This window comes from Misgurnus anguillicaudatus, chromosome 24 (genome assembly GCF_027580225.2).
Source record: "Misgurnus anguillicaudatus chromosome 24, ASM2758022v2, whole genome shotgun sequence".
NCBI lineage: Eukaryota > Metazoa > Chordata > Actinopteri > Cypriniformes > Cobitidae > Misgurnus > Misgurnus anguillicaudatus.
The window spans coordinates 24,604,398-24,625,316 of record NC_073360.2 but is presented as its reverse complement, the minus strand read 5'-3'; the positions used below and the strand labels follow the sequence as shown (position 1 = coordinate 24,625,316).

Here is a 20,919-nt window from a genome sequence, read left to right as displayed (position 1 = left end):
ACGTTTTCTATTTATCGACGAGATGACTCAGCAATATTTATTGACATTTATTTGGATATCGTCATTAATTGTGCAATTGAAGAGAGATTAGAATGTGTTTTAACCAATCAGAATGAAGAACCAGAATGGGCCGTTTTATAATTTGGGTTATGTACCTTTTGCATATTGTTAACATGTACTAATACACAACAAAGGAAATGTAAAATCGTGAATCAGACAATAGGTGCTCCATAAAATATCCAAAGTTAAGAAAGTGTTTCTGGGTCATAGTGCATTTAATGACAAATGTGGTTCTTCTCTGCCGAACGCTCAGTGTATCATTGTTTATGAGAAATACAGCCAGTGTTTGGTCTCACACGTTGTGCAGAATATGATCAATCACACACCACAGCCTCGAGTATGAGGCATTAGCGGAGATTAACCATGAACAGATGTTTTCGGCATGAGGACAAAAGACTTCATGGCTGAATTGGTGTCCCACTTTTAGAAACCGATCATGAGACTTTAGCCTGTCATGGTTTAGACAGGCTCTTCACATTCGTCGTGTAGGCCCACAGAAAAAAAAATCGTACGTATATCCCTTTAAAAGCTCCGAATTATAGCCAAGATCCTGCTCTTTGAAATTCAAGTAGACTAATCCCACGGACACATCCCCCACTTCTTTTCAACAAAAAGCTGTAAAAAAGGTTTACTTAACGGCTAAACTTTCACTCCATCACTTTTCACAGGAAAAGTGTATTGCTCTTGTTTTTTTATAGCTCAGGAGTTGTGAATTGCATTAGTATTAAGTAGCATACTACTTAAAGGAATGTTCCATTTTCTTTAAAGAAAAATCCAGATAATTTACTCACCACCATGTCATCCAAAGTGTTGATGTCTTTCTTTGTTCGGTCGAGAGGAGGTTGTGTTTTTTGAGGAAGACATTGCAGGATTTTTCTCATTTTAATGGACTTTAATGGACACCAACACTTAACTCAACACGTAACAGTTGAGACGGAGTCTCGAGGGACTGTGGACGGTCCCGGGCGAGGCGTGGGGGTCTTGTCTAGCGGGACGATTGTCATTTTTGACGGGAAAAGTGGAAAATGTGCACTTTTGGGGCACAACTTCTCGTCTAGTTCCGGTCCGGCGCGACCTAACGTAAATGCGTGGTGACGTAGGGAGGTCACGTGTTACATATATAAAATGCACATTTGCGGACCATTGTAAACAATAAACTGACACAAAGACATTAATTAGTATCAGTTGACATACAACAATGTAGGAACGCTCCTCTTTCAACACACTTGTAAACACTTTTGCGTTCGTCTTCTGTGACCTCTTGACGTCATGGCATATTGCGTGGGGTCGTGCTGGCGCATCACGACTGGATCTAGACGAGAAGTTGTGCTTTGGAGGTGTGTGTTTGTTGTTTTTCTTGTCAGGGATGACGGTTGTTTTGCTGGGTGGGACCCTTGTGCCTTGTTTGGGATCGTTTGTGGTCCTTTGAAGCTCCGTTGAAAAAAACTGTTACGTGTTGAGTTAAGTATTAAATGTTGGGCTCTATTAAAGTCCATTAAAATGAGAAAAATCCTGCAATGTTTTCCTCAAAAAACATAATTTCTTCTCGACTGAACAAAGAAAGACATCACCATTTTGGATGACACGGTGGTGAGTAAATTATCTGGATTTTTCTTTTAAGAAAATGGAATATTCCTTTAAGTCTCAAGTTTCTTTTAAAAATAATGAAATTTGGGAAAACGAGAAAAGACGGTGATATTGAAATCTCTGTACTTTTGCAGACCTAAATGAGCAAAGTCTTGGATAATGAGATCTTGTCCAAAACTTCTGAAGTGACCCGTGGAATAAGTCTCATAATCTAATTATAAGATTTCAAGGATCAAAGTTTGATTTCAATCACTGATGACATTTTTATCTTTAAGATGACCTTACTGAGTCAATATTATAGATCTCAAGGTTATATTTTCACAGCATGTTCTTTACATTATATAAGTTATGTACTGTAGAAAACAATCATAAAAAATGACTTTAGTTGGGTTTCAGAGCAGGGTATACGACTAATAATCATACAAAAAAAATATTTTATGATATAATAAATAAAGTTTTTTTTAGAAAGGAATAATTAAAATAATAAAGAGATATCTTTTGTTAATTTTCTCATGTGGCTAACTGTCATGCCAATACAATCAGAACAGATGCTTTAAAATAAACACTGACCAATAGGGAAACTGCAGTTGAGACCTGTGAATGTTATTCTCCCATTCCCTGTTTGTGGACTCTTTCCTCTTTTTGTAGATGATAAACCAGTTATTATTACATTTGCAAGCCTTTATTTTTATGATGTAGTTCTGCATAAATGAAAAGATGAAGCATGCAACATATGCAAACAAATGCAAGAAAGCAGAACTACTCGGATAGCACTACAAGTTTGGGTTGTTAGTTACCAAACTTGATTTTCTTAACAAGAGTGAACGAATAAATCTTTAGTCTGTCATTGCAGAACAATGTAATCACAATGAATTGCTGATTTAAGACAGACACTGCCTATCTTGAAGACACTTAATGTGTGAGATATGATGATGTAAGCGAGCTGTACAGTTTGGTGCACAGTTTTATTAGCCTATGAACTTTCCTGCACTTTTGTTTATGACATGTAAACCTACTGTAAATCTTTTGAGTCTCATCACCTTTCGCTCTACTTTAGATAAGGACGGCATTAAATGGGTCTTAGGTGAAAAAATCATTATATAATCTTAAACCCATTAAACAAAAATGCAGCATGAAATTAAAACAACTTGGTTTTGCATGTAATTTTTTTAGGAAAGTTTTTACAAAAACAGCTGAAATTGTGTCTTTGCTGTATCTGTGATGGTTGGGAACGGCGCTCTGTTTCAGCCACACTTGATTCTGAGGAACTACTTTGTTTGGTGGAAGAGTAATATTTGTACTATACAACTTATTTGTGTTTTATTTTATGAAATCCTGCTATGCATATGAAGTAACCGTTTTATAAAAGCATTAAGCCCCGCAAAGCAGTGGGGTTACAGTGCATTTTATAAGTAAGGGATAATGTAGAGGCAGCCGGTAGTTATCGGGAAATAAGCCCCGACAGTGTGATCAGGACCCGACGCGAAGCGGACTACTTGCCACATATGGCATATTTGTTTTAAATTAACATTTTTATCCTTACGCGAAACTTTGCACAGATGCATAAAATGATCGTAATACCTTATTAAGATCTTCTGCTTCATACTTGTCTGTCTCAATTTTTTTCTCTTTTAGCCAGTCTTTGAGAAGTTTTAATGCCCATTCTGTATTTTTTTGTGTGTTGGATTCGTAGCTGTCATGCTCTATTTTGTCAAGTTCAGTCTCAGTAAGCTCTCTGTGTCTTGTCGTTGTTCGTTCTTCTATCCGCTGTTTAAATGTTTTGTTTTTTCCGTACATGGTAAAATAAATGTCAAAATTTTCCATTCTTAATTGTGGTTGTACAGTGTTTGTCACAAGATGGCGCCAAACAGTAATCTTTATTGGCGCGGAGCGATTTTACTCGTAAAAGTAGTAGTATTACTTTGGAGCGGTTATTATTTGAAAAGAACGAACCTGCAAATGTCTCAACTGACCAATCAGAATCAAGTATTCCAGAGAGCCGCGTAATAAAAGCTAACAACGCCCCTTAGCTGTTATAAAATGCACTGGTAACCCACTGCTTCTTGGGGCTTATTGCTTTAGTTGATTTGGCATCATTTTTTACAGTGTACATGTGGTGTGATTATGAAACTTTCAAGGGGTGTTTTGTTTTTGGATTCAAGTTAAAAACACAAGAATGGAATGAAGCCTGACCTGTAATCGTATTGACATTTCACTTGTGATTTCAGGTGTGATGTAAGTAGGACGATCATATGACATCATTATATGAACTACACCTGTAAAAATATTGCGTTTTACGTCAAGCAGTATGATTAAACTGGTTGCGATGTTTTTTTTGGTCATGCAAAAATCAAGCTGTTGCATAAATCGAAAGCAATGCCGTCACCCGCGTGCCCTGTTTGCCTTTTGTTAAAGACAGAGTAACTCTCATAGTATCCGAACACGAGCACAATAGAGGCTTTCTCGCTGTGACAGTGCCTGTGAGTGAAAGGCTTTATTGTCATTATAGTAGAAACATCAGGCTCTCTGTACACACATCTTGCACGACTGCTTTTGCATTCTATGTCAGAGAATGCTATTTGATGTCCACAGGTGTTTCTAGACAGCATTGTATTTATGACTGCTTACATTCCACATAATCATGTTTTCATGTAAGTTCAACATTATACCTTTGTCATTTTAGGTGTGTTTTACAGAATAAAGGAACCTTAAGGGACCTCACACAGTTATAAAGAAGCCTTGTTGTGCACCTAATAAAAGATAAATATGTGCAAAGTGGGTAACTTGATCATAGATCAATCTGTCCTGCCAAGAAACCTTTGAAAGCCGACATTTAAGATGTACTTTGGGGATGTACTATTCACACGTTCACATATCACATCTCTCTTTACATTTAACCTACTTGGCTCTGCATTAACAATCCTTAAGGGCGTTGTATATGTTAAAATGTGAAATATGTTACAGTTTAGTCAAAACACCATTGTTCATTATTGTTTGCTCTAAGGCAACAGGCCTAAGGGGTTGATTTATTCCTGCCTGTTTTTTGTGTCTACTTTCCCTGTTTTGTTTAATAGCGATGTGGTTTAAAGATTAGGCTCATTTAGAGACCTGTAAAGATGGAGTTGGTAATGAGCATTAATGAATAAATACTTTACATTGCTTCCTTTGTTTCGACAATCTCAAGCTAATGTCGAAATGACTCAGCTATGATTGAGGGGTTTTGTTGAAGCTTGCGTAACGTTTTGGACTGGTGATCTACCGCCGGGGGTTTTCTAAGAAAAACACACACATATCCTGAGATTGTATTTCCATGCTGATTTTACACATCTGGTTGCCATTAAGGTTGGTGACTCAAGTTACTCTCTGTAGGGAACAATCCAGCTAAGAGGAGATTTTTAAGGGTCCCTCCCTTTGCCTCATACGTAGACTTTTACATTATTAATTTTTCCATTTACAGGAAGTTTTAGAACTTCTTGATACAACTAAGCATGTACCATAAGCGTGCCCTTATCCTATTGAACATCACACCATGTAGGAGTTTGTGGGAGTATTAGCATGGGATGCAAATATGTTTCTTGTATAAATTTGACTTCTTATATCTTGATATTCTTAACATGAGTCTCATATTCAATTATAAAGACAATGTAAACATTTTTTTAACTTAAAGCAACAGAGCACCACCCACTAGAAAAAGCTATCATATTAGTATAGTATACTATAGTATATTATAGTCATTATATTGTATATATTATTGTAGTATACTGTAGTTAAATTACTCTAATAGTAACACTTTAGAATAAGGTTCTGTATGTTAACAATAGCTAATGCATAAGCTAACATAAACTAACAATTAAAAATACGTCTACATCATTTATTAATCTTAGTTCATGTTAATTTCATCATTTATTTATACCTAACGTTTTAAAATCAAAAGTTGTGACTGTTATAGTTACTGCACAATGAACTAACATTAACTATTTTATTGCCATTAACTAACATTAACAAAGATTAATAAATGCTGAAAAACTATATTGCTCATTAGTTCATGTTGTCTAATGCATTTACTAATATTAACAAATACATTGTAAAGAGTTACCAATATGATTGTTTGTAGCATCAGTACACTATTCTGCAAAAACTAACTTTTTGGTTTAAGTAAAATATATTAGATGAACCCTCATAATTTCTACATATTTATTTTCTACATAAGTAAAATTATAAATAAATACACAATGCATTAATGTACAAAATTAGCTGTGTGGGAATAGTGAGTCTTGTATTATTGGTATTATATTGTATTATTTTAGTAGTCCTAAAAATACTAAGTAAATTTTAATCAAAAACTTCAAGTCTGCTTAAAAAAATCTTAGTTCATTTAACTTTTAAAGGGGACATTTCACAAGATGTAAAATACATCTTTGGTGTCCACAGAGTAAATATGTGTAGTTTTAGCTCAAAATACTATAAAGATCATTTATTATAACATGTAAAAATTGCCACTTTGTAGGTGTGAGCAAAAATGTGTTTCGTTTTTGGGTGTGTCCTTTTAAATGCTGATGAGTTGATTAAATGCCACTGATCGCCATAATGGTTTGTTGATGTTGAAACTTGGATAGTGCAGATTAAGGGGCGGTTTTATTATAATAAGATCCCCTTCTGACATCACAAGGGGAGACAAATTCAATGAGCTATTGATTCACATGCGTACAGGAATGGTTTATTAAAACTGGGTTGGTCTTTTACATTACATTTTGTAGATTGATGGAAGCACTGGGTACCCAATTATAGCACTTAAACATGAAAAAAGTCAGATTATCACGATATGTCCCACTCAAGGGTATAAAATCCCTTAAACTAAAACATTCAAGTGTAATGAATTTAAAATGATTACATGTTGTAAGGAATACCCATAATCCCTCGTGCCTGCATATTTTGATTATTGTAGCATGTATGATTATATAGTCCATACAACTATGTAAAGAAAATAACAAACAGTAAATACAATCTACCCAACAAATAAGAACTTCAAAAAGAAAAATAAGTAAGTGACATTTACTTATGTAACTATGGAAGCCCATTTCTGCCACATAAGAAAAAAATCATGCTCTGATAAATCATAATTATGACTTTAAAAGTCAAAATTATAAGATTAAAAATCGAAATAATGACTCCCAAAGTCGAAATTATGAGAGAAAAAGTCGAAATTATGACTTTTAAAGTCATAATTATGAGATAAAAAGTCATAATTATGAGATAAAAGTCATAATTTCGACTTTAAAAGTCATAATTTATACTTTTTATCTCATAACTTTGACTTTTTATCTTATAATTTCGACTTTTTATCTCATAATTATGTCTTTTAAAGTCATAATTTTGACTTTTTATCTCATAATTATGACTTTTTATCTCATAATTATAACTTTTAAAGTCATAATTTCTACTTTTTATCTCATAATTTCGACTTTAAAAGTCATGATTTCGACTTTTTAAATCATAATTTCGACTTTTTAAGTCACAATTTCGACTTTTTATCTCATAATTATGACTTTTTAATCTCATAATTATGACTTTTAAACTCATAATTTCGATTTTTTTAATCTTATAATTATGACTTTTGAAGTCATAATTTCGACTTTAAAGGTCATAATTTCGACATTGAAGGTCATAGTTGTGATTTATCAGAGCATGATTTTTTTCTTGTGTGGCTGAAATGGGCTTCCATATGTAACAAATGTTTCCTGTATTATTAAGGAGATATTATTGATTTTGGTAGGTAAATTGTACTTGAAATTAAAGAAGTACATTTTACTTAAAAAAGTTTGTGCAAATTGTTACAAATACTTTATTAAGTAAATTTTACAAGTTATTTTTTTCAGTGTATATAATGGTATTTAGTAAGATTCAAAAACATTATAAGATCTAGAAAATGTACTACAGTGTAATATAGTAAAAACTACAGTATGTGGTATAGTATTTCTTTTTGAAGCGCTTGCTCTTATTTCCAGCTGCTGTGTTATTGCCCGCACATGCCCGTTTACACATCAAAACACTACAGCAATGAAAAGATTTGACTTGAGCACCACTATGTGGCCACAATGTGCACAATTTGTTGCGTTACTGATGGTCAAACCATCAACTTCGCAATTTAATAATTCTGATCTTTTCTCATCTAAAAATAATAATCTAACAGTTTCCATTACAAATAATATCATATACCCTTAAAACCATTACAAACTCCCATATGTAATGTGTTTTGGGTCTTATTCCAGTAAAATTTAATGATGTTCTATTTGTACAGATAACATCCCACCAACAGAATCCAAAATATACCCAATAGATAGTAGATACCATTATGTTTCCATTAAAACCAGTGCAATTCCCGTTATAACCATTAAATCCATTTAAATATATGTGAGCATGGAGTGCATTAAACTTTAGTAGCCTAAGTGATAGTGAAACCCATGTTGCCAACAGGAAGGATATGATCATCTGGGTTTTCCTAAAGCGCGTGTTGATTTGAACTTTCCTTCCTTACTGTACATCCACCCTGCAATAGGCTACACATATAGCGGCCAACGTTGTGTGTCTAGTTAGTCTGAAAGCGAAATATACTACTTTACAAGAGATTTAAGAAGACATTAAGTAGTTTTCATCGGTGTTTTAGAGATATGTAAGAAGAAGACGATTTTCCAAGCTTTTTGATCCATTGTGTAAGGAGCGCGGACAATGGACAAACGATAAAACATGGAAACAGTCGACAGATGTTGCCTAACTTTTATTGCGTTCCTGTGCGTCTTTAAAGGTAAGTCACTTTAAGACGATCAACACTGCTGAAGAAAAACAACAGAAAACATCACAGAAATGGATTTAATGGGATTTTTTATTGGTTTTAATGGAAACCATGTACGGTCTCTGTTGGTGTTGAGTTTTGTTTTGTAGTGGTTTTAAAAGTGAACAGCTGATGGTTTACCGTTATTTTTGTACTGGAAACCCGTATTTGCCTATTTTTCCTGCAGTTATTGTTTTATTTTTATAAAATTATTTTTGTTTTATATGAATAATACTTGTTCACATTTCACAATTATATAATTCGTTATATACTATGGCAATAAATTGTAAAGTAACCAACTCCTATTTTGTTTCAGTCTGTGAACCACATACATGCAAATCTGTCGTCGCTAAGCGTAATCAAATGCTTGTACCAGAAGGTGGCAGCACTCACATGAGCTGCGATGTGGTGCATTGTGGCGTCAGCTGGACAGGTGGATGGGTTTACAAGGATTTTAACAGTACAACAGTTACTCAAATCTTCCCTTCTTCACGAATTAAGCTGTCCAATGAAAGCATGACAGTCAACAGAACGCGTCTGACGGTCCACATTCAAATCATCAACCAATCAGATGCTGGATCGTACAAATGCGAGATATTATGGCCACAACTTCATTTCAGCAGCAGTGGACATCTGACTTATATTAATGTGACTCCAGGTGGATATCTCTCTTACTTTAAGTGCTGGTTCTTTAATGTTACATGTGACATTAACCCCAATGGCTAAATCAAATCTGATCCGTCCAGCAGGAGTACATTGGTCTACAGCAGAGGGGTCAGAGAGAAAGCTCTCACTTAGACTGCTGGTGTGTTTTGGTGCCTTCATGTGTTTTCCTATTGTACTGTGTGTGGTTTGGTGTCTGTCTCAGGATCGTCCATCAGCACCCCCAGTGCCTCCTCATCCTCGCACTTCCAGTGAGAACCACTAAATTGCCTATAATCTAACCTATATATGTGATTTACAGTGCCCCTGCTTGTGAAAATTTAGCTAAAGTCATTATACGATTTACTTTTTTGTACATAAAATCATCTTACATAATGTTAAGAACATTCTGTGATAATATAACATTGATATTTTTAATACAGAGTAAGTTCATGTTAAAGATTAAAACCAAAATGTGATAAAAATCCAAATTTGAGACTTAAGCCTGGATTTCACAGACAGGGTCACATATACAGAATGTACACATACCTATAGATACAAATAAATAATAAATAAATGTAATTTTTTACCTATGTAAAAAGCCATATTGGTCTTTTAGTATTCAGTGAATAACCAGATCTCTTATTCTCATTCTAGTCACAGAACGAGTCAAAACAAATAAGGAAGTAAGTACCTCGTTGATATTTGCTTTCTGTCTTGTATCTGCTTCGTTCAATCAATGAATGTGATCAATACTGTTATTTGTTTCTATTAATGCAGGTGGTGTATGCAGAAGTGGCATTAAATGACAGAAGGCCACAGAAACCTAGTCCGAAACAAGTGTTGCAGCCGACCATCTACTCTTCACTGCATTTCAAATGAAATTACAATTACAAACATTAATACAAAAAATTATTAAAGCAGCAGTATTAGATACAGGCCAAGGTGAAAACCAGATGAGCCAGACTGAACTTTTAAAGGGGCCATGTCACAAGACTTTTTTAAGATGTCAAATAAATCTTTGGTGTCCCCAGAGCACATATGTGAAGTTTTAGCTCAAAATACCATATAAATGATTTATTATAGCATGATAAATTTGCCACTTTTTAGGTGTGTGCAAAAATATGCCGTTTTGGGTGTGTCCTTTAAAATGCAAATGAGCAGATGAATGATCACAATGATGCAATTAAAACTCAATTGTGCTGTGAATTATTTTCTCTCTCTTTCTCTCTGCACAGCAGTGCTGTGGTTGGATAGTACAGATTAAGGGGTGGTATTATTATAATAAGAGCTCCTTATGACATCATAAGGAGAGCCAAATTTCAACGACCTATTTTTTCACATGCTTGCAGAAAATGGTTTACCAAAAGTTACTGGGTTGATCTTTTTCACATTTTCTAGGTTGATAGAAGCACTGGGGACTCAATCATAGCACTTAAACATGAAAAAAGTCAGATTTTCATGCCATGGCCCCTTTAAAATGCTAACAGGTGCTGTGACATCTGAGCTTGGCTTTCTCAACAGTGCTGTTATTTGTAATGAATGTGTGCATTGTGTGAGTGATATTGTGTGTGTAATTGTAAATATTTGATGTCATATCGAAACAAAATAGACAGTTCTTTGACACAAAATACATTTTATTTTATAATAAATTCTTAATGGCACATGCCATAACCAAATATACATTTACATAATCTTTTAAATTATCTTCATTCATTTGAGCTTCTGTGTACTTTGCAGTTATATTATGCAACATCAACAAAAAGCAATAAATTATGGCAGTACAAACATAAATGCCAACACGGTATCAAACAAAGTTTTCACTAGTGTACAAGAATATTTAAGTCGCTCTGCTCTGTCTAATGCCCTCACCAATGAGTATCACTGTATACTAACAAATGATTCATGAGAGACACATAGCAAATAAATAATATATATATTTTAAATCCCTTTAAAATGCACTAACATCATTCTGTCTGTCATGAAAATTCATTTTTGGAAATGTATATTTTGTCCCTCTGACAAAAAGAGCCTCACAAAATTGTTGATTTGATATATTTTTGAAATTGTGAAATTAATATTTTTTTACTTGTTCACTGATTCATCACAACAGCTGCCAAACAAAGACTTTTTTTGAGACTATGAACTGAAATGTATGTATTCCACATATATCATTCAAAATAGGGCCTGAAACTCTAGTTTCAGTTTTTATACTACAAATAAACCCTGGTAATCTTTTTCTTTGGTCACCCCAAAGGAAATGGCACAGGAAATGTACAATTTAAATCTCACATAATTTATAAATAAAATAACCAACTAAAACATGTCGGTGTCAATAGAGCATAGTTTTCTGTAGTAAGGCTTTACACTGAAGGGCGTTGTGTTACAAGACTCCAAAATGACCCGTAATTCTGTAACTTCAATAGACTCAACAATGGCTGTACAGTGTTCGGGCAATATAATGCAGTTTTGTCTTGTAACGTAATGACTGTGCTGTTCAAGTATTTCAAGTGGCTGTATTCATATTTAGCATCTAGAAAGCAATTGCAGCTATAGGAAAGGAAAGTGAACACTTGTTTGAGCACTAGTTACTACATTTAAATTGTTTCGAAAAGCAGAGACATCTGTTGCATTTAACCACAGAAGTGTTTCCTACATCATTAAAGTTTGTATAATGCTCCTGTAGTCAGCTCTCAACATAGTGTTCGGTTAATGGTCCCGTTTTCTCGAATCACTTAAATGGCATTCAAAGTCTCTGCATGGACACAAATAGCAGAAATTAATGTTATTTTCAATGCTTACAGTGCACAAATTTAGTACTAAAACACACTGATAGACATGCAATATCATAATCTAAAGGTTACCTTTTTCTTGTAGTGGCTTTTGTCTGACCTAATGACCCTGGAACAGAAGAAGGATAATTTTTATCCAAATCAACTTATACAGTACAGTGCATTCAATGTTCATTTACCAGTATGTGTGTTCCCTACTGAACCCATAATAATGAATATATAATGAATGAATATATAATGATAATCAAAATGAAATAAAATTCTCCTTTTTGGCTGAATTCACGAACCCTTCTTTCTTCATGCTTAATAACTTGTTTAGTATTGTGTGTATAACATGACATTACATGCAGAAAACTTACTGTGGAGTGGCTTAGTTTGTCAAAGCGGAATTTCAAGTTCGACCGCGGTGAAGTTTTGCTCTTTCCATCTGAGAAAAATAAAGATTGGGTTCTTGTTTTTCTGAAGTGTTTAAGTGAAAGCATTTGTACACGTGTTTATGTGTGTATGTGTCACCTGTGGTGGGACTGCGACACATGATCAGTGGGGTTCCAGAGTTTTGGCTTTCCACACTTAGAGATGGACTGTAGACGGATGAGGCTGTGGACGGGTGACTGCTCTACAGAATTAAAACAGGTTTTATTATCTAACACATTTGAGTACATTTATTTTGTTTTATGCATGCTTACAATACATATTTATGGCAAGAAATGTTCTTGTGTGTCTAAACTGTTCAACAGAAGTGTCAGTTGATGTCTAACATGTGTTACCGTGTCCATCTCCTCCAGAACGTCTCCATCTCCTGCGTTGCTGCTAAAGCTGCTGGTGCTGGAGGACGACCTGGAGATGTTAGCTCTGCACTCCTTCAGCTTCACAAACGGCCTACAGGCACCCAACAGACCACATAGAGAGTAAATGCTTACTGAAAATAGCAAGTACTTAAAAATAACATTTTCCTAGAAGCAGAACCACATAATGTGTCAGCCAAGGTCAAAACACCTGCTGAACTCAGGAACTAAAACTCCAAACTTGAACCGAGACTCACCTCTCTTTGTTTGGGCAGATCTCTGGAGAACTGGGATTGGACGATGTCTCTGATCTCACTTCTTGTGAGTGAGGGAACACTTCTGTTTTTTGGTCGCTACACAAGCACAGAGTACAGTTTATGAAACCCTAATATTTTTGACAACAAACATATGTGTAAACTTTAAAAGTAAAAAAAAACAATGCTTTTCTATGAAGGTTTGCATCAGGTATGAATTGATTTTTTTATCTATGTGTGTACTTATATAGTACCTCCGAGTTGGGTGCTTCTCAGTTGGACTTTCTGTACTGGAGTGCAGTCTGGGGAACAGACCCGACCGTCGTTTTACTGGACTCTTTAAGGGAGACTTAGCAGACATCACTGGAGGCTGAAAAGCAAACACACATCCATAAAAACATCGAAAAACAGGCACATTCCCTTATACATGCACTTGTACAATACTCTTTGATATGATAAGATCTATTTAAATGGAAGTTAAGCAGTAATTATCTTTCATTTACAGTAAATGTGCTCTTTGTGCACTCCATGTTGTTCTGCTGCAGTCCCCCACCACTGACGCTAGACGGGACCCCTGCCATGGCCCCTGGACCCTTGTGCTTGTGAGACACCATCGTCTCCATAGAGTGACTCCTCACACGCATGGCCCTCTAAAAGAGAGAGAGAGAGATAGAGAGAGGAAGAGAGTGTAAGTGGTGAGTAAAAATAGTTACTGTTTGTGAATGCAATAAATCGTTTTTTGCATTACTATCAGCAGCCAGTAGGTGGTGCTACCTACTAACTTTATACTGCACAAAAGAAATGTTGAAAGGTGGGAACCACAATCTATTCTCATTATCAGTGTTTTATGTATTTATTTAGATTTTATATAACTGATTATGTTATGAATTTACAAATTATTCATAATTTTAATTTATGTTTTCAATTAAATCATCTGCAAAGACTATTTGCACAAAAGAATTAAGAAGAGCCTTGTGTTGTTGTATATTGATTTAATGTCATTTTTAAAGTTGTGCATTGATCATCTGCATCATCTCAGCTTTGTAGTGATACACAATCACAGCTGCTACACCGATCAACCCTGCAGGATAAATGTGTGTCTGTATAAGACTCCATACACACCCCGCCTGTAAACAACCACATACACAACAACATCACATATCACAACCCAACAAACAGACTCATAAGACTCAGAAAAGGTCTTAGAACGAGGGCTTGGAAAAAACAAAACAAGCAAAAAATGTTATGTATTTTAACATCTTGAAAATGATCTGGAGCCAAACTAGAGCCTAAAATACTGAAAACAACATTAAAGGGACACTCCACTTTTTTTTGAAAATATGCTCATTTTCCAGCTCCTCTAGAGTTAAACATTAGATTTTTACCGTTTTGGAATCCATTCAGCTGATCTCCGGATCTGGCGGTAAATTTAAAAGTTTAACTCTAGGGGAGCTGGAAAATGAGCATATTTTCAAAAAAGTGGAGTGTCCCTTTAATGGCAAAACTATTTGTAAATAAATTGGATATTTGCAGGATATATTCATCCTCTGATACTCAAAGGGGTGGTTTCCTGGAGAGGGATTAGCTTAAACCAGGACTAGGCCTTAGTTTAATTAAAAAATATATAACTAGTTTAACAAACATGCCTTACTAAAAACACTATTGTATGCATTTTGAGGACACTCATGTATTTTAAGATATGTCAGTGCAAGTTGTTTTCAGTTTGGACAGCTTTTACATTTATTTCAGTCTAGGATTAGTCTAATCCCTGTCCGGGAAACCGCACCAAAGTCTGTTTGGTAAAGAAACTTTATTTATACTACATAGAAATGACATGCATCGTCATACACATACGCTACTATATATAGAGTAATACTTTTTATAATCAACAAAAAAAGTAAACTATAGAAAAATCTTCAGTATCAGGTTTAATGTATGATAGTCTCACCTTAAAGGATTCAAGAAGGCCTCCGTGACCACCGTTTTCCAGTTTTTCTTCATCTGCAGCTGAGCCGAGTCCCACTGTGGCTTGTGTCTGTCTGTGAAGTTCATCGTGAAGGTTATCTAACAGTGCTGCCCGTGTCCTCTCCTGTCAAAGACACACATAAACATTGATGCACTTAAAGTTATATGCATATAATAAGCTATATGAATATTACATGTAAACCCCTATGATTTTATTTCTTTGTAGAACAGAAAAAATCGCCTCGCTAAAAACACATTATAGTAGTACCCGTACATCCGCTCAGCCATATGGTAACTGTGTGAGGAACAGACCAAAACATAATCACTATTGCTTTATAATCTTCCCCTCCAGTGAGCTCGTAATACTCACTGAATCACTAAATTGAACTTAGGAACCAGATCGCTTTAATTCATAGTGTTTATATTTTTTGTATCTCTTTAATGAACCACTCAATTCATCAATCAAAATGAACATATCAGAATGATGTCACTGACTTAATGATGCGGGATTAAAGGAAAACACCACAATTTTTCAATATTTTACTATGTTCTTACCTCAACTTAGATGAATTAATACATAACTATCTTTTTTTGATGCGTGCACTTAAAGGCGGAGTCCATGATGTTTGAAAGCCAATGTTGATATCTGAAATCACCTAAACAAACACGCCCCTACCCCAATAGAATCTGGACCTTCTGTTGATAGACCCGCCCCACACATACGCAAACCGGCATTTGATTTGATTTGATTGGCTATAAGTGTGTTTTGGTAGTCGGCCCGTCTCCTTTTCCAACGCGTTTTTCAAACATCGTGGACTCCGCCTTTAATCTTTGTACAGCGCGTTGTGAATGTGTTAGCATTTAGCCTAACCCCATTCATTCCTATGGCTCCAAACAGGGATGAATTTAGAAGCCACCAAACACTTCCATGTTTTCCCTATTTAAAGGAATAGTCTACTCATTTTCAATATTAAAATATGTTATTACCTTAACTAAGAATTGTTGATACATCCCTCTATCATCTGTGTGCGTGCACGTAAGCGCTGGAGCGCGCTGCGATGCTTCGATAGCATTTAGCTTAGCCCCATTCAATCAATGGTACCATTTAGAGATAAAGTTAGAAGCGACCAAACACATCAACGTTTTTCCTATTTAAGACGAGTAGTTATACGAGCAAGTTTGGTGGCACAAAACAAAACGTAGCGCCTTTCCAAGCGGACCCAAAAGAGGAACCATACCCCATGGCGCAACAGCACCCCTGGGAGCACTTCGACTCGCCTGAAAAGTCCGCTCCCCTTCTCACTCTCATAATGGGAGAGGGAGGGTGTTACTGCGCCAAGTCGAAGTACTCCCAAAAGTGCCACCACGCCACAAAACATAGTTCCTCTTTTAAATCCGCTTAGAAAAGCGCTACGTTTTATTTTGTACCACCAAACTTGCTCGTATAACTACTCGTCTTAAATAGGAAAAACGTTGATGTGTTTGGTCACTTCTAACTTTATCTCTAAATGGTACCATTGATTGAATGGGGCTAAGCTAAATGCTATCGAAGCGTCGCAGCGCGCTCCAGCGCTTACGTGCACGCACACAGATGATAGAGGGATGTATCAACAATTCTTAGTTAAGGTAATAACATATTTTAATATTGAAAATGAGTAGACTATTCCTTTAAAAGACTGTTACATGAGTAGTTACACGAGTACGTTTGGTGGCACAAAATAAAACTTTTGTTTGGAGCCATAGGAATGAATGGGGCTAGGCTAAATGCTAACACATTCACAAAGCGCTGTACAAAGATTAAAAGTGCACGCATTGAAAAAATATAGGTGTGTATTAATTTATCTAAGTTTAGGTAAGAACATAGTAAAATATTGAAAAATTGTGGTGTTTTCCTTTAAAGTAGATTATTATTAGCAAATAATAACTTACATTTCGATCAGTTCTGCACACAATGACAACATACAGGTTGTCAAGGTAAGTAAATAATTCAAATTTAATTAAATGATTAAAATAAATAAACCAGTGCTAGCATGGTGAATCTTGTCTTCTAACAGGAAGGTGATATGTGTGACCCTGTCTGTGAAATCCAGGCTAAAACGATGATCATTGATTTCACTTTAATTTTTGACCTTACTTAGTCAATATTTAAAAAAGCAAGTATATATTTAATGTTCTTTACATTATGTAGGATGACTTTATGTAAAAAACACAAAAAAGTGACTTTGGCTGGGTTTTCACAGGCAGGGTCACATTTATGATGTCTGAATTATCCTTTGCACTTTCATAGATAGGCTCTCCTCCAGCTTGGCAAACTTGTCTGACTTGCAGCACGCGTTTTCTGCGTTAATCAATTTAGTCAGCAGAAATTCCCGGAACTCGGGACCCTGGGGAAGGACAGATCTCCATCATCCCACGATAAACAACCATCTTCTGCAAAGTTTAATTGAAAGACAAATGCATCACTGCCCGCAAGCGTCTTCATTACCTTCTTGAAGACTGGAGGGTTCGGTAGAGGCGGGCCAAAGGGAGGCACATCCTCTCGTGCTGTGACAGACACCTGTGAACAACAATTGAGATCAGTGATTGACAGTAATGTGAAGTAATTCAAGTAGATAAATAGGTCTCTCAATACCCTGTATGTGGTATGATCGGTGCAGGGGTTCTCTGCCTGTATTAACACATAGGCATGAAGGAAGTTGGAGGCGATCATGTCGGGCACGAATGGCGTGGGGTCTTCCTGGAAGATGGCCGCGACGATGTCATTGCCAATGTGTCTTTTTCTCTGAAGCTAAAAGAGTAGATAAGAAATGTACTGCATGTAATGTATTTTACACGAGATCAACATCATGATGGTGACAATGACAAAGCATTATCATCTGTCACGCATCACTAACACTACAAACAGCCTGCTTGCAAAACAATGAGATGTAACGTAATTATTTCGGAATTACGGCGGCATTGTTTATAACGTAATAAGTTTTCATAGCAGACCTGCTGAACGTCTCCTTCCGTAAATGGGAGTTTTGTGGAAACATGGAACATGATTTCCTTCTGACGAAATGTGGTATAGATGGATTCGGATCCTGTCTGTCCATGAGACACATCCAGACCGCCCCTGAACCTGTGGCACACGATTTCACAGAGACCAGACAAATTATTTCTATGAAAAACTGAATATGCAAATAGATCTGATTACCGTCTGCCTAGGCTTCCAGATAAAACATGCACAATGGGAAATTAAATAAATTATTCACAAGTAGACTGCCAATATTGTTTAATATTAAAACAGTCCTGTTATGTGTGCTCGGGTGACAGTTTTGAAAGCCTTAATCTGTCTCTCACCCTTTAAAATCCTGCAACTCAATATTGTCTCCTAAAACATTAAGAAATTCGGCAAACGCTGGCGTCTCCTCATTGTTCCCGAATAGCTCTTCCTCTGATGTCTGATGAAGACAGGGATAGCAGAAAGAAACAGAGAGGCAGAGAAAGACAAAAACTAAGTAAAAACTTTGTTTAGCCAGCTATAAACCATCTTAAACTAGACAAGACCAGATTAATATAATTTAAAGGGATAATTTACCCAAAAATGTCGTCATTTCTTCACCCTTATGTCGTTTTAAACCTGTATGAGTTTCTGTCTTTTGTTAAACACAAAATAAGATATTTTGATAAATAATAGTAAGCACACATGTGTTGGCACCCATTGACTTCCATAGTATTTGTTTATCCTACTATGGTAGTAAATAAGTACCAACTGTGTGGTTAAATATCTTCCTTTGTCCTCAACAGAAGAAAGAAACTCATATAGGGTCAGAATACTGCAAATTGAGGGTGAGAAAATTATTTTGAATGTTTAGGGTGAACTATCCCTTTAACTCTTTCCCCGCCATTGATGGGTTAACTCGTCAATTAACCCTAATAAGACCCTTGGGGTCAATCTTACTCCCAAGCCACTTTTCTTTAGTTAAAAAACATGGTTCCCTTCATCTCAGATTGTGTGATTTTTCCAGATTATCTGTAAAAAATACATATTAAAAAACTGGGCTTGATTCGGTCGTTCTAAAGGGGTGTTAAAATGTTACTTAAATTGTCCCTTGACGGTAAAAATGAATGGGAAATGCAAAAAACTTTTTTCTTTTTATTTGTCAAAAAAAATCAATGCATCCAGAATAAATCTGAAAGTATTTACACAGGAAGGTAGGCCTGGTACTAGAGCACAAATGCAAAATAGAAAAGACATGCTCAATCACACACACACGCACGCACGCACGCACGCACACACACACACACCACAGAGAGAATTTTTTACAGAATTTGGCAAAAAACAGCCACAAATGCAAAATAAAGATGTAAAATGCTCACACAGGTGTGTGTTTGCGCACACAAATACACACACACACACACATGTGCGCACATACACACACATGCGCTCGCGCGCACACACACACACACAAACAGACACTCACACACACAAAGACACGGTAAAAATTACACAGACACACACAGAAAGACAAAGTCACAAACACGCACGAGCGCACACACACACGCAAACACACCGACACACACACACACATGTGCGCACATACACACACATGCGCGCGCGCACACACACACACAAACAGACACTCACACACACAAAGACACGGTAAAACTTACACAAACACACACAGAAAGACAAAGTCACAAACACGCACGAGCGCACACACACACGCAAACACACCGACACATGCACTTACATTCAGTCAAATTTCTGTGGCATTTTGTAAAAACAGACATTTCAAAATGCATCAAAAACTACAAAAAATTCTACTATTTGAAATAATATTTATTTATATGCATAAATTCACAAAAATGTTTCACTAAAGTAGTGATGTTGAGCAGTTGGCCACATCCAATAAAATGAATGGGTCTCTATGGGCATCTGCTGGTCGAAATGATTTATTTCCTAAACTGTAATTCTTAGATTACACCAAATGGCTGAATTTAACACATAACATCTAGTTCAATATCTAAAAACAATTTAAATCCAATTTATGTGAAAAATAATTTATGTGAATTTTTCATAAAAATTTGATATTTTACAGGCAAGCTAATGGTGTAGTTGAGGAATTGAGTGGAAAACAGGTACAAAAGTACTTCATATCTCCCTAAACATAGCATTAATGTATAGATGGGAAGTAAACAAAAAAATTATATATTATTTGTAGGGATGCACCAATAGGATTTTTTTGGACCGATACCGATTTAAACAGACAACTTCTGGCCGATGCCGATACCGATATTAAATACTTGTATACAATACTATACAGCTGGTCTATTAGCTAGTTTATTTCTGCATCAAATTATTTTTACTGAACATGGATTGGATCTAATTAACATTCAACTGACCAACATAATAAGAGAGCCACAAATTAAGCTAAAACAAATATAATAAGACAGCATGACAACCTTCAAAGGTGGTTTTTGCTATTCAGCATTTATTTTATTAACAATATTAACTCATTTTTTACATATAATGGATTTCTTTATGCAGTTTATTAATAAGCAATTGGTATCGGCCTTTCTTGTGCTATTGCCGATATGCCGATGGTTTCAAATTCATCAAAAATCGGCCGATAAATATCGGCGGCCGATACATCGGTGCATCACTAATTATTTGTATCATTAAAAATGTATATATTTTTTGTAATCACTCTTTTAATTCTGGGGTCATTTTTAATCCGACAGAACTAGAACCCATACAGGAAATTAGGGGTTTATGAGGGTTAAGAGAAAACGCTTCCCTGCAAATGACAACTATTTCCGGCAATCTGTAATATCGCTATTATCCACCTCTTCCGCAACTTATAAAACCCGGAAGTATCGCCCTAGGGCAAACAGCTGTATGTCCGTGTATGTTTTGAGAATCGCTCTGAATCTGATCTCTATGAAAAAACACAAAAATGCAATTATCTCAGCTTTTTGCTCAAAATTTGGTGTTTTTGAAGAAACCTACCCATATTTGA

General features: G+C 35.7%; 2 protein-coding genes across 3 annotated transcripts in view; one reads left to right on the top strand and one right to left on the bottom strand.

The window, feature by feature from the left end:
* Positions 1–8,169: 8,169 nt before the first annotated feature.
* LOC129438157 (uncharacterized) lies at positions 8,170–10,745 on the top strand. Of its 2 annotated transcripts, none has more exons than XM_055196763.2 (5): positions 8,170–8,449; positions 8,793–9,134; positions 9,223–9,390; positions 9,776–9,804; positions 9,899–10,745. In XM_055196763.2, the coding sequence occupies exons 1-5, from the start codon at positions 8,392–8,394 to the stop codon at positions 9,998–10,000; spliced, it is 699 nt and encodes a 232-aa protein (XP_055052738.2). In that variant the 5' UTR covers positions 8,170–8,391; the 3' UTR covers positions 10,001–10,745. The 2 variants fall into 2 exon arrangements, with proteins under 2 accessions (XP_055052738.2, XP_055052740.2); XM_055196765.2 differs by having other exon boundaries at positions 8,171–8,449; positions 9,226–9,390.
* Positions 10,746–11,323: 578 nt separating this feature from the next.
* Positions 11,324–20,919, bottom strand: part of rap1gap2a (RAP1 GTPase activating protein 2a) — a 45,737-nt gene continuing 36,141 nt past the window's right edge. Inside the window, exons 11-24 of the mRNA XM_073863325.1 lie at positions 18,257–18,357; positions 17,906–18,035; positions 17,547–17,702; positions 17,400–17,471; positions 17,194–17,298; positions 14,898–15,035; positions 13,453–13,599; positions 13,204–13,319; positions 12,953–13,048; positions 12,678–12,789; positions 12,424–12,526; positions 12,270–12,337; positions 11,983–12,019; positions 11,324–11,873 (exon numbers count right to left, since the gene is read on the bottom strand). Of these exons, the coding sequence (XP_073719426.1) occupies positions 12,011–12,019; positions 12,270–12,337; positions 12,424–12,526; positions 12,678–12,789; positions 12,953–13,048; positions 13,204–13,319; positions 13,453–13,599; positions 14,898–15,035; positions 17,194–17,298; positions 17,400–17,471; positions 17,547–17,702; positions 17,906–18,035; positions 18,257–18,357 (1,353 nt within the window). The 3' untranslated portion in view covers positions 11,324–11,873; positions 11,983–12,010. The remainder of the gene's footprint in view (positions 11,874–11,982; positions 12,020–12,269; positions 12,338–12,423; positions 12,527–12,677; positions 12,790–12,952; positions 13,049–13,203; positions 13,320–13,452; positions 13,600–14,897; positions 15,036–17,193; positions 17,299–17,399; positions 17,472–17,546; positions 17,703–17,905; positions 18,036–18,256; positions 18,358–20,919) is intronic.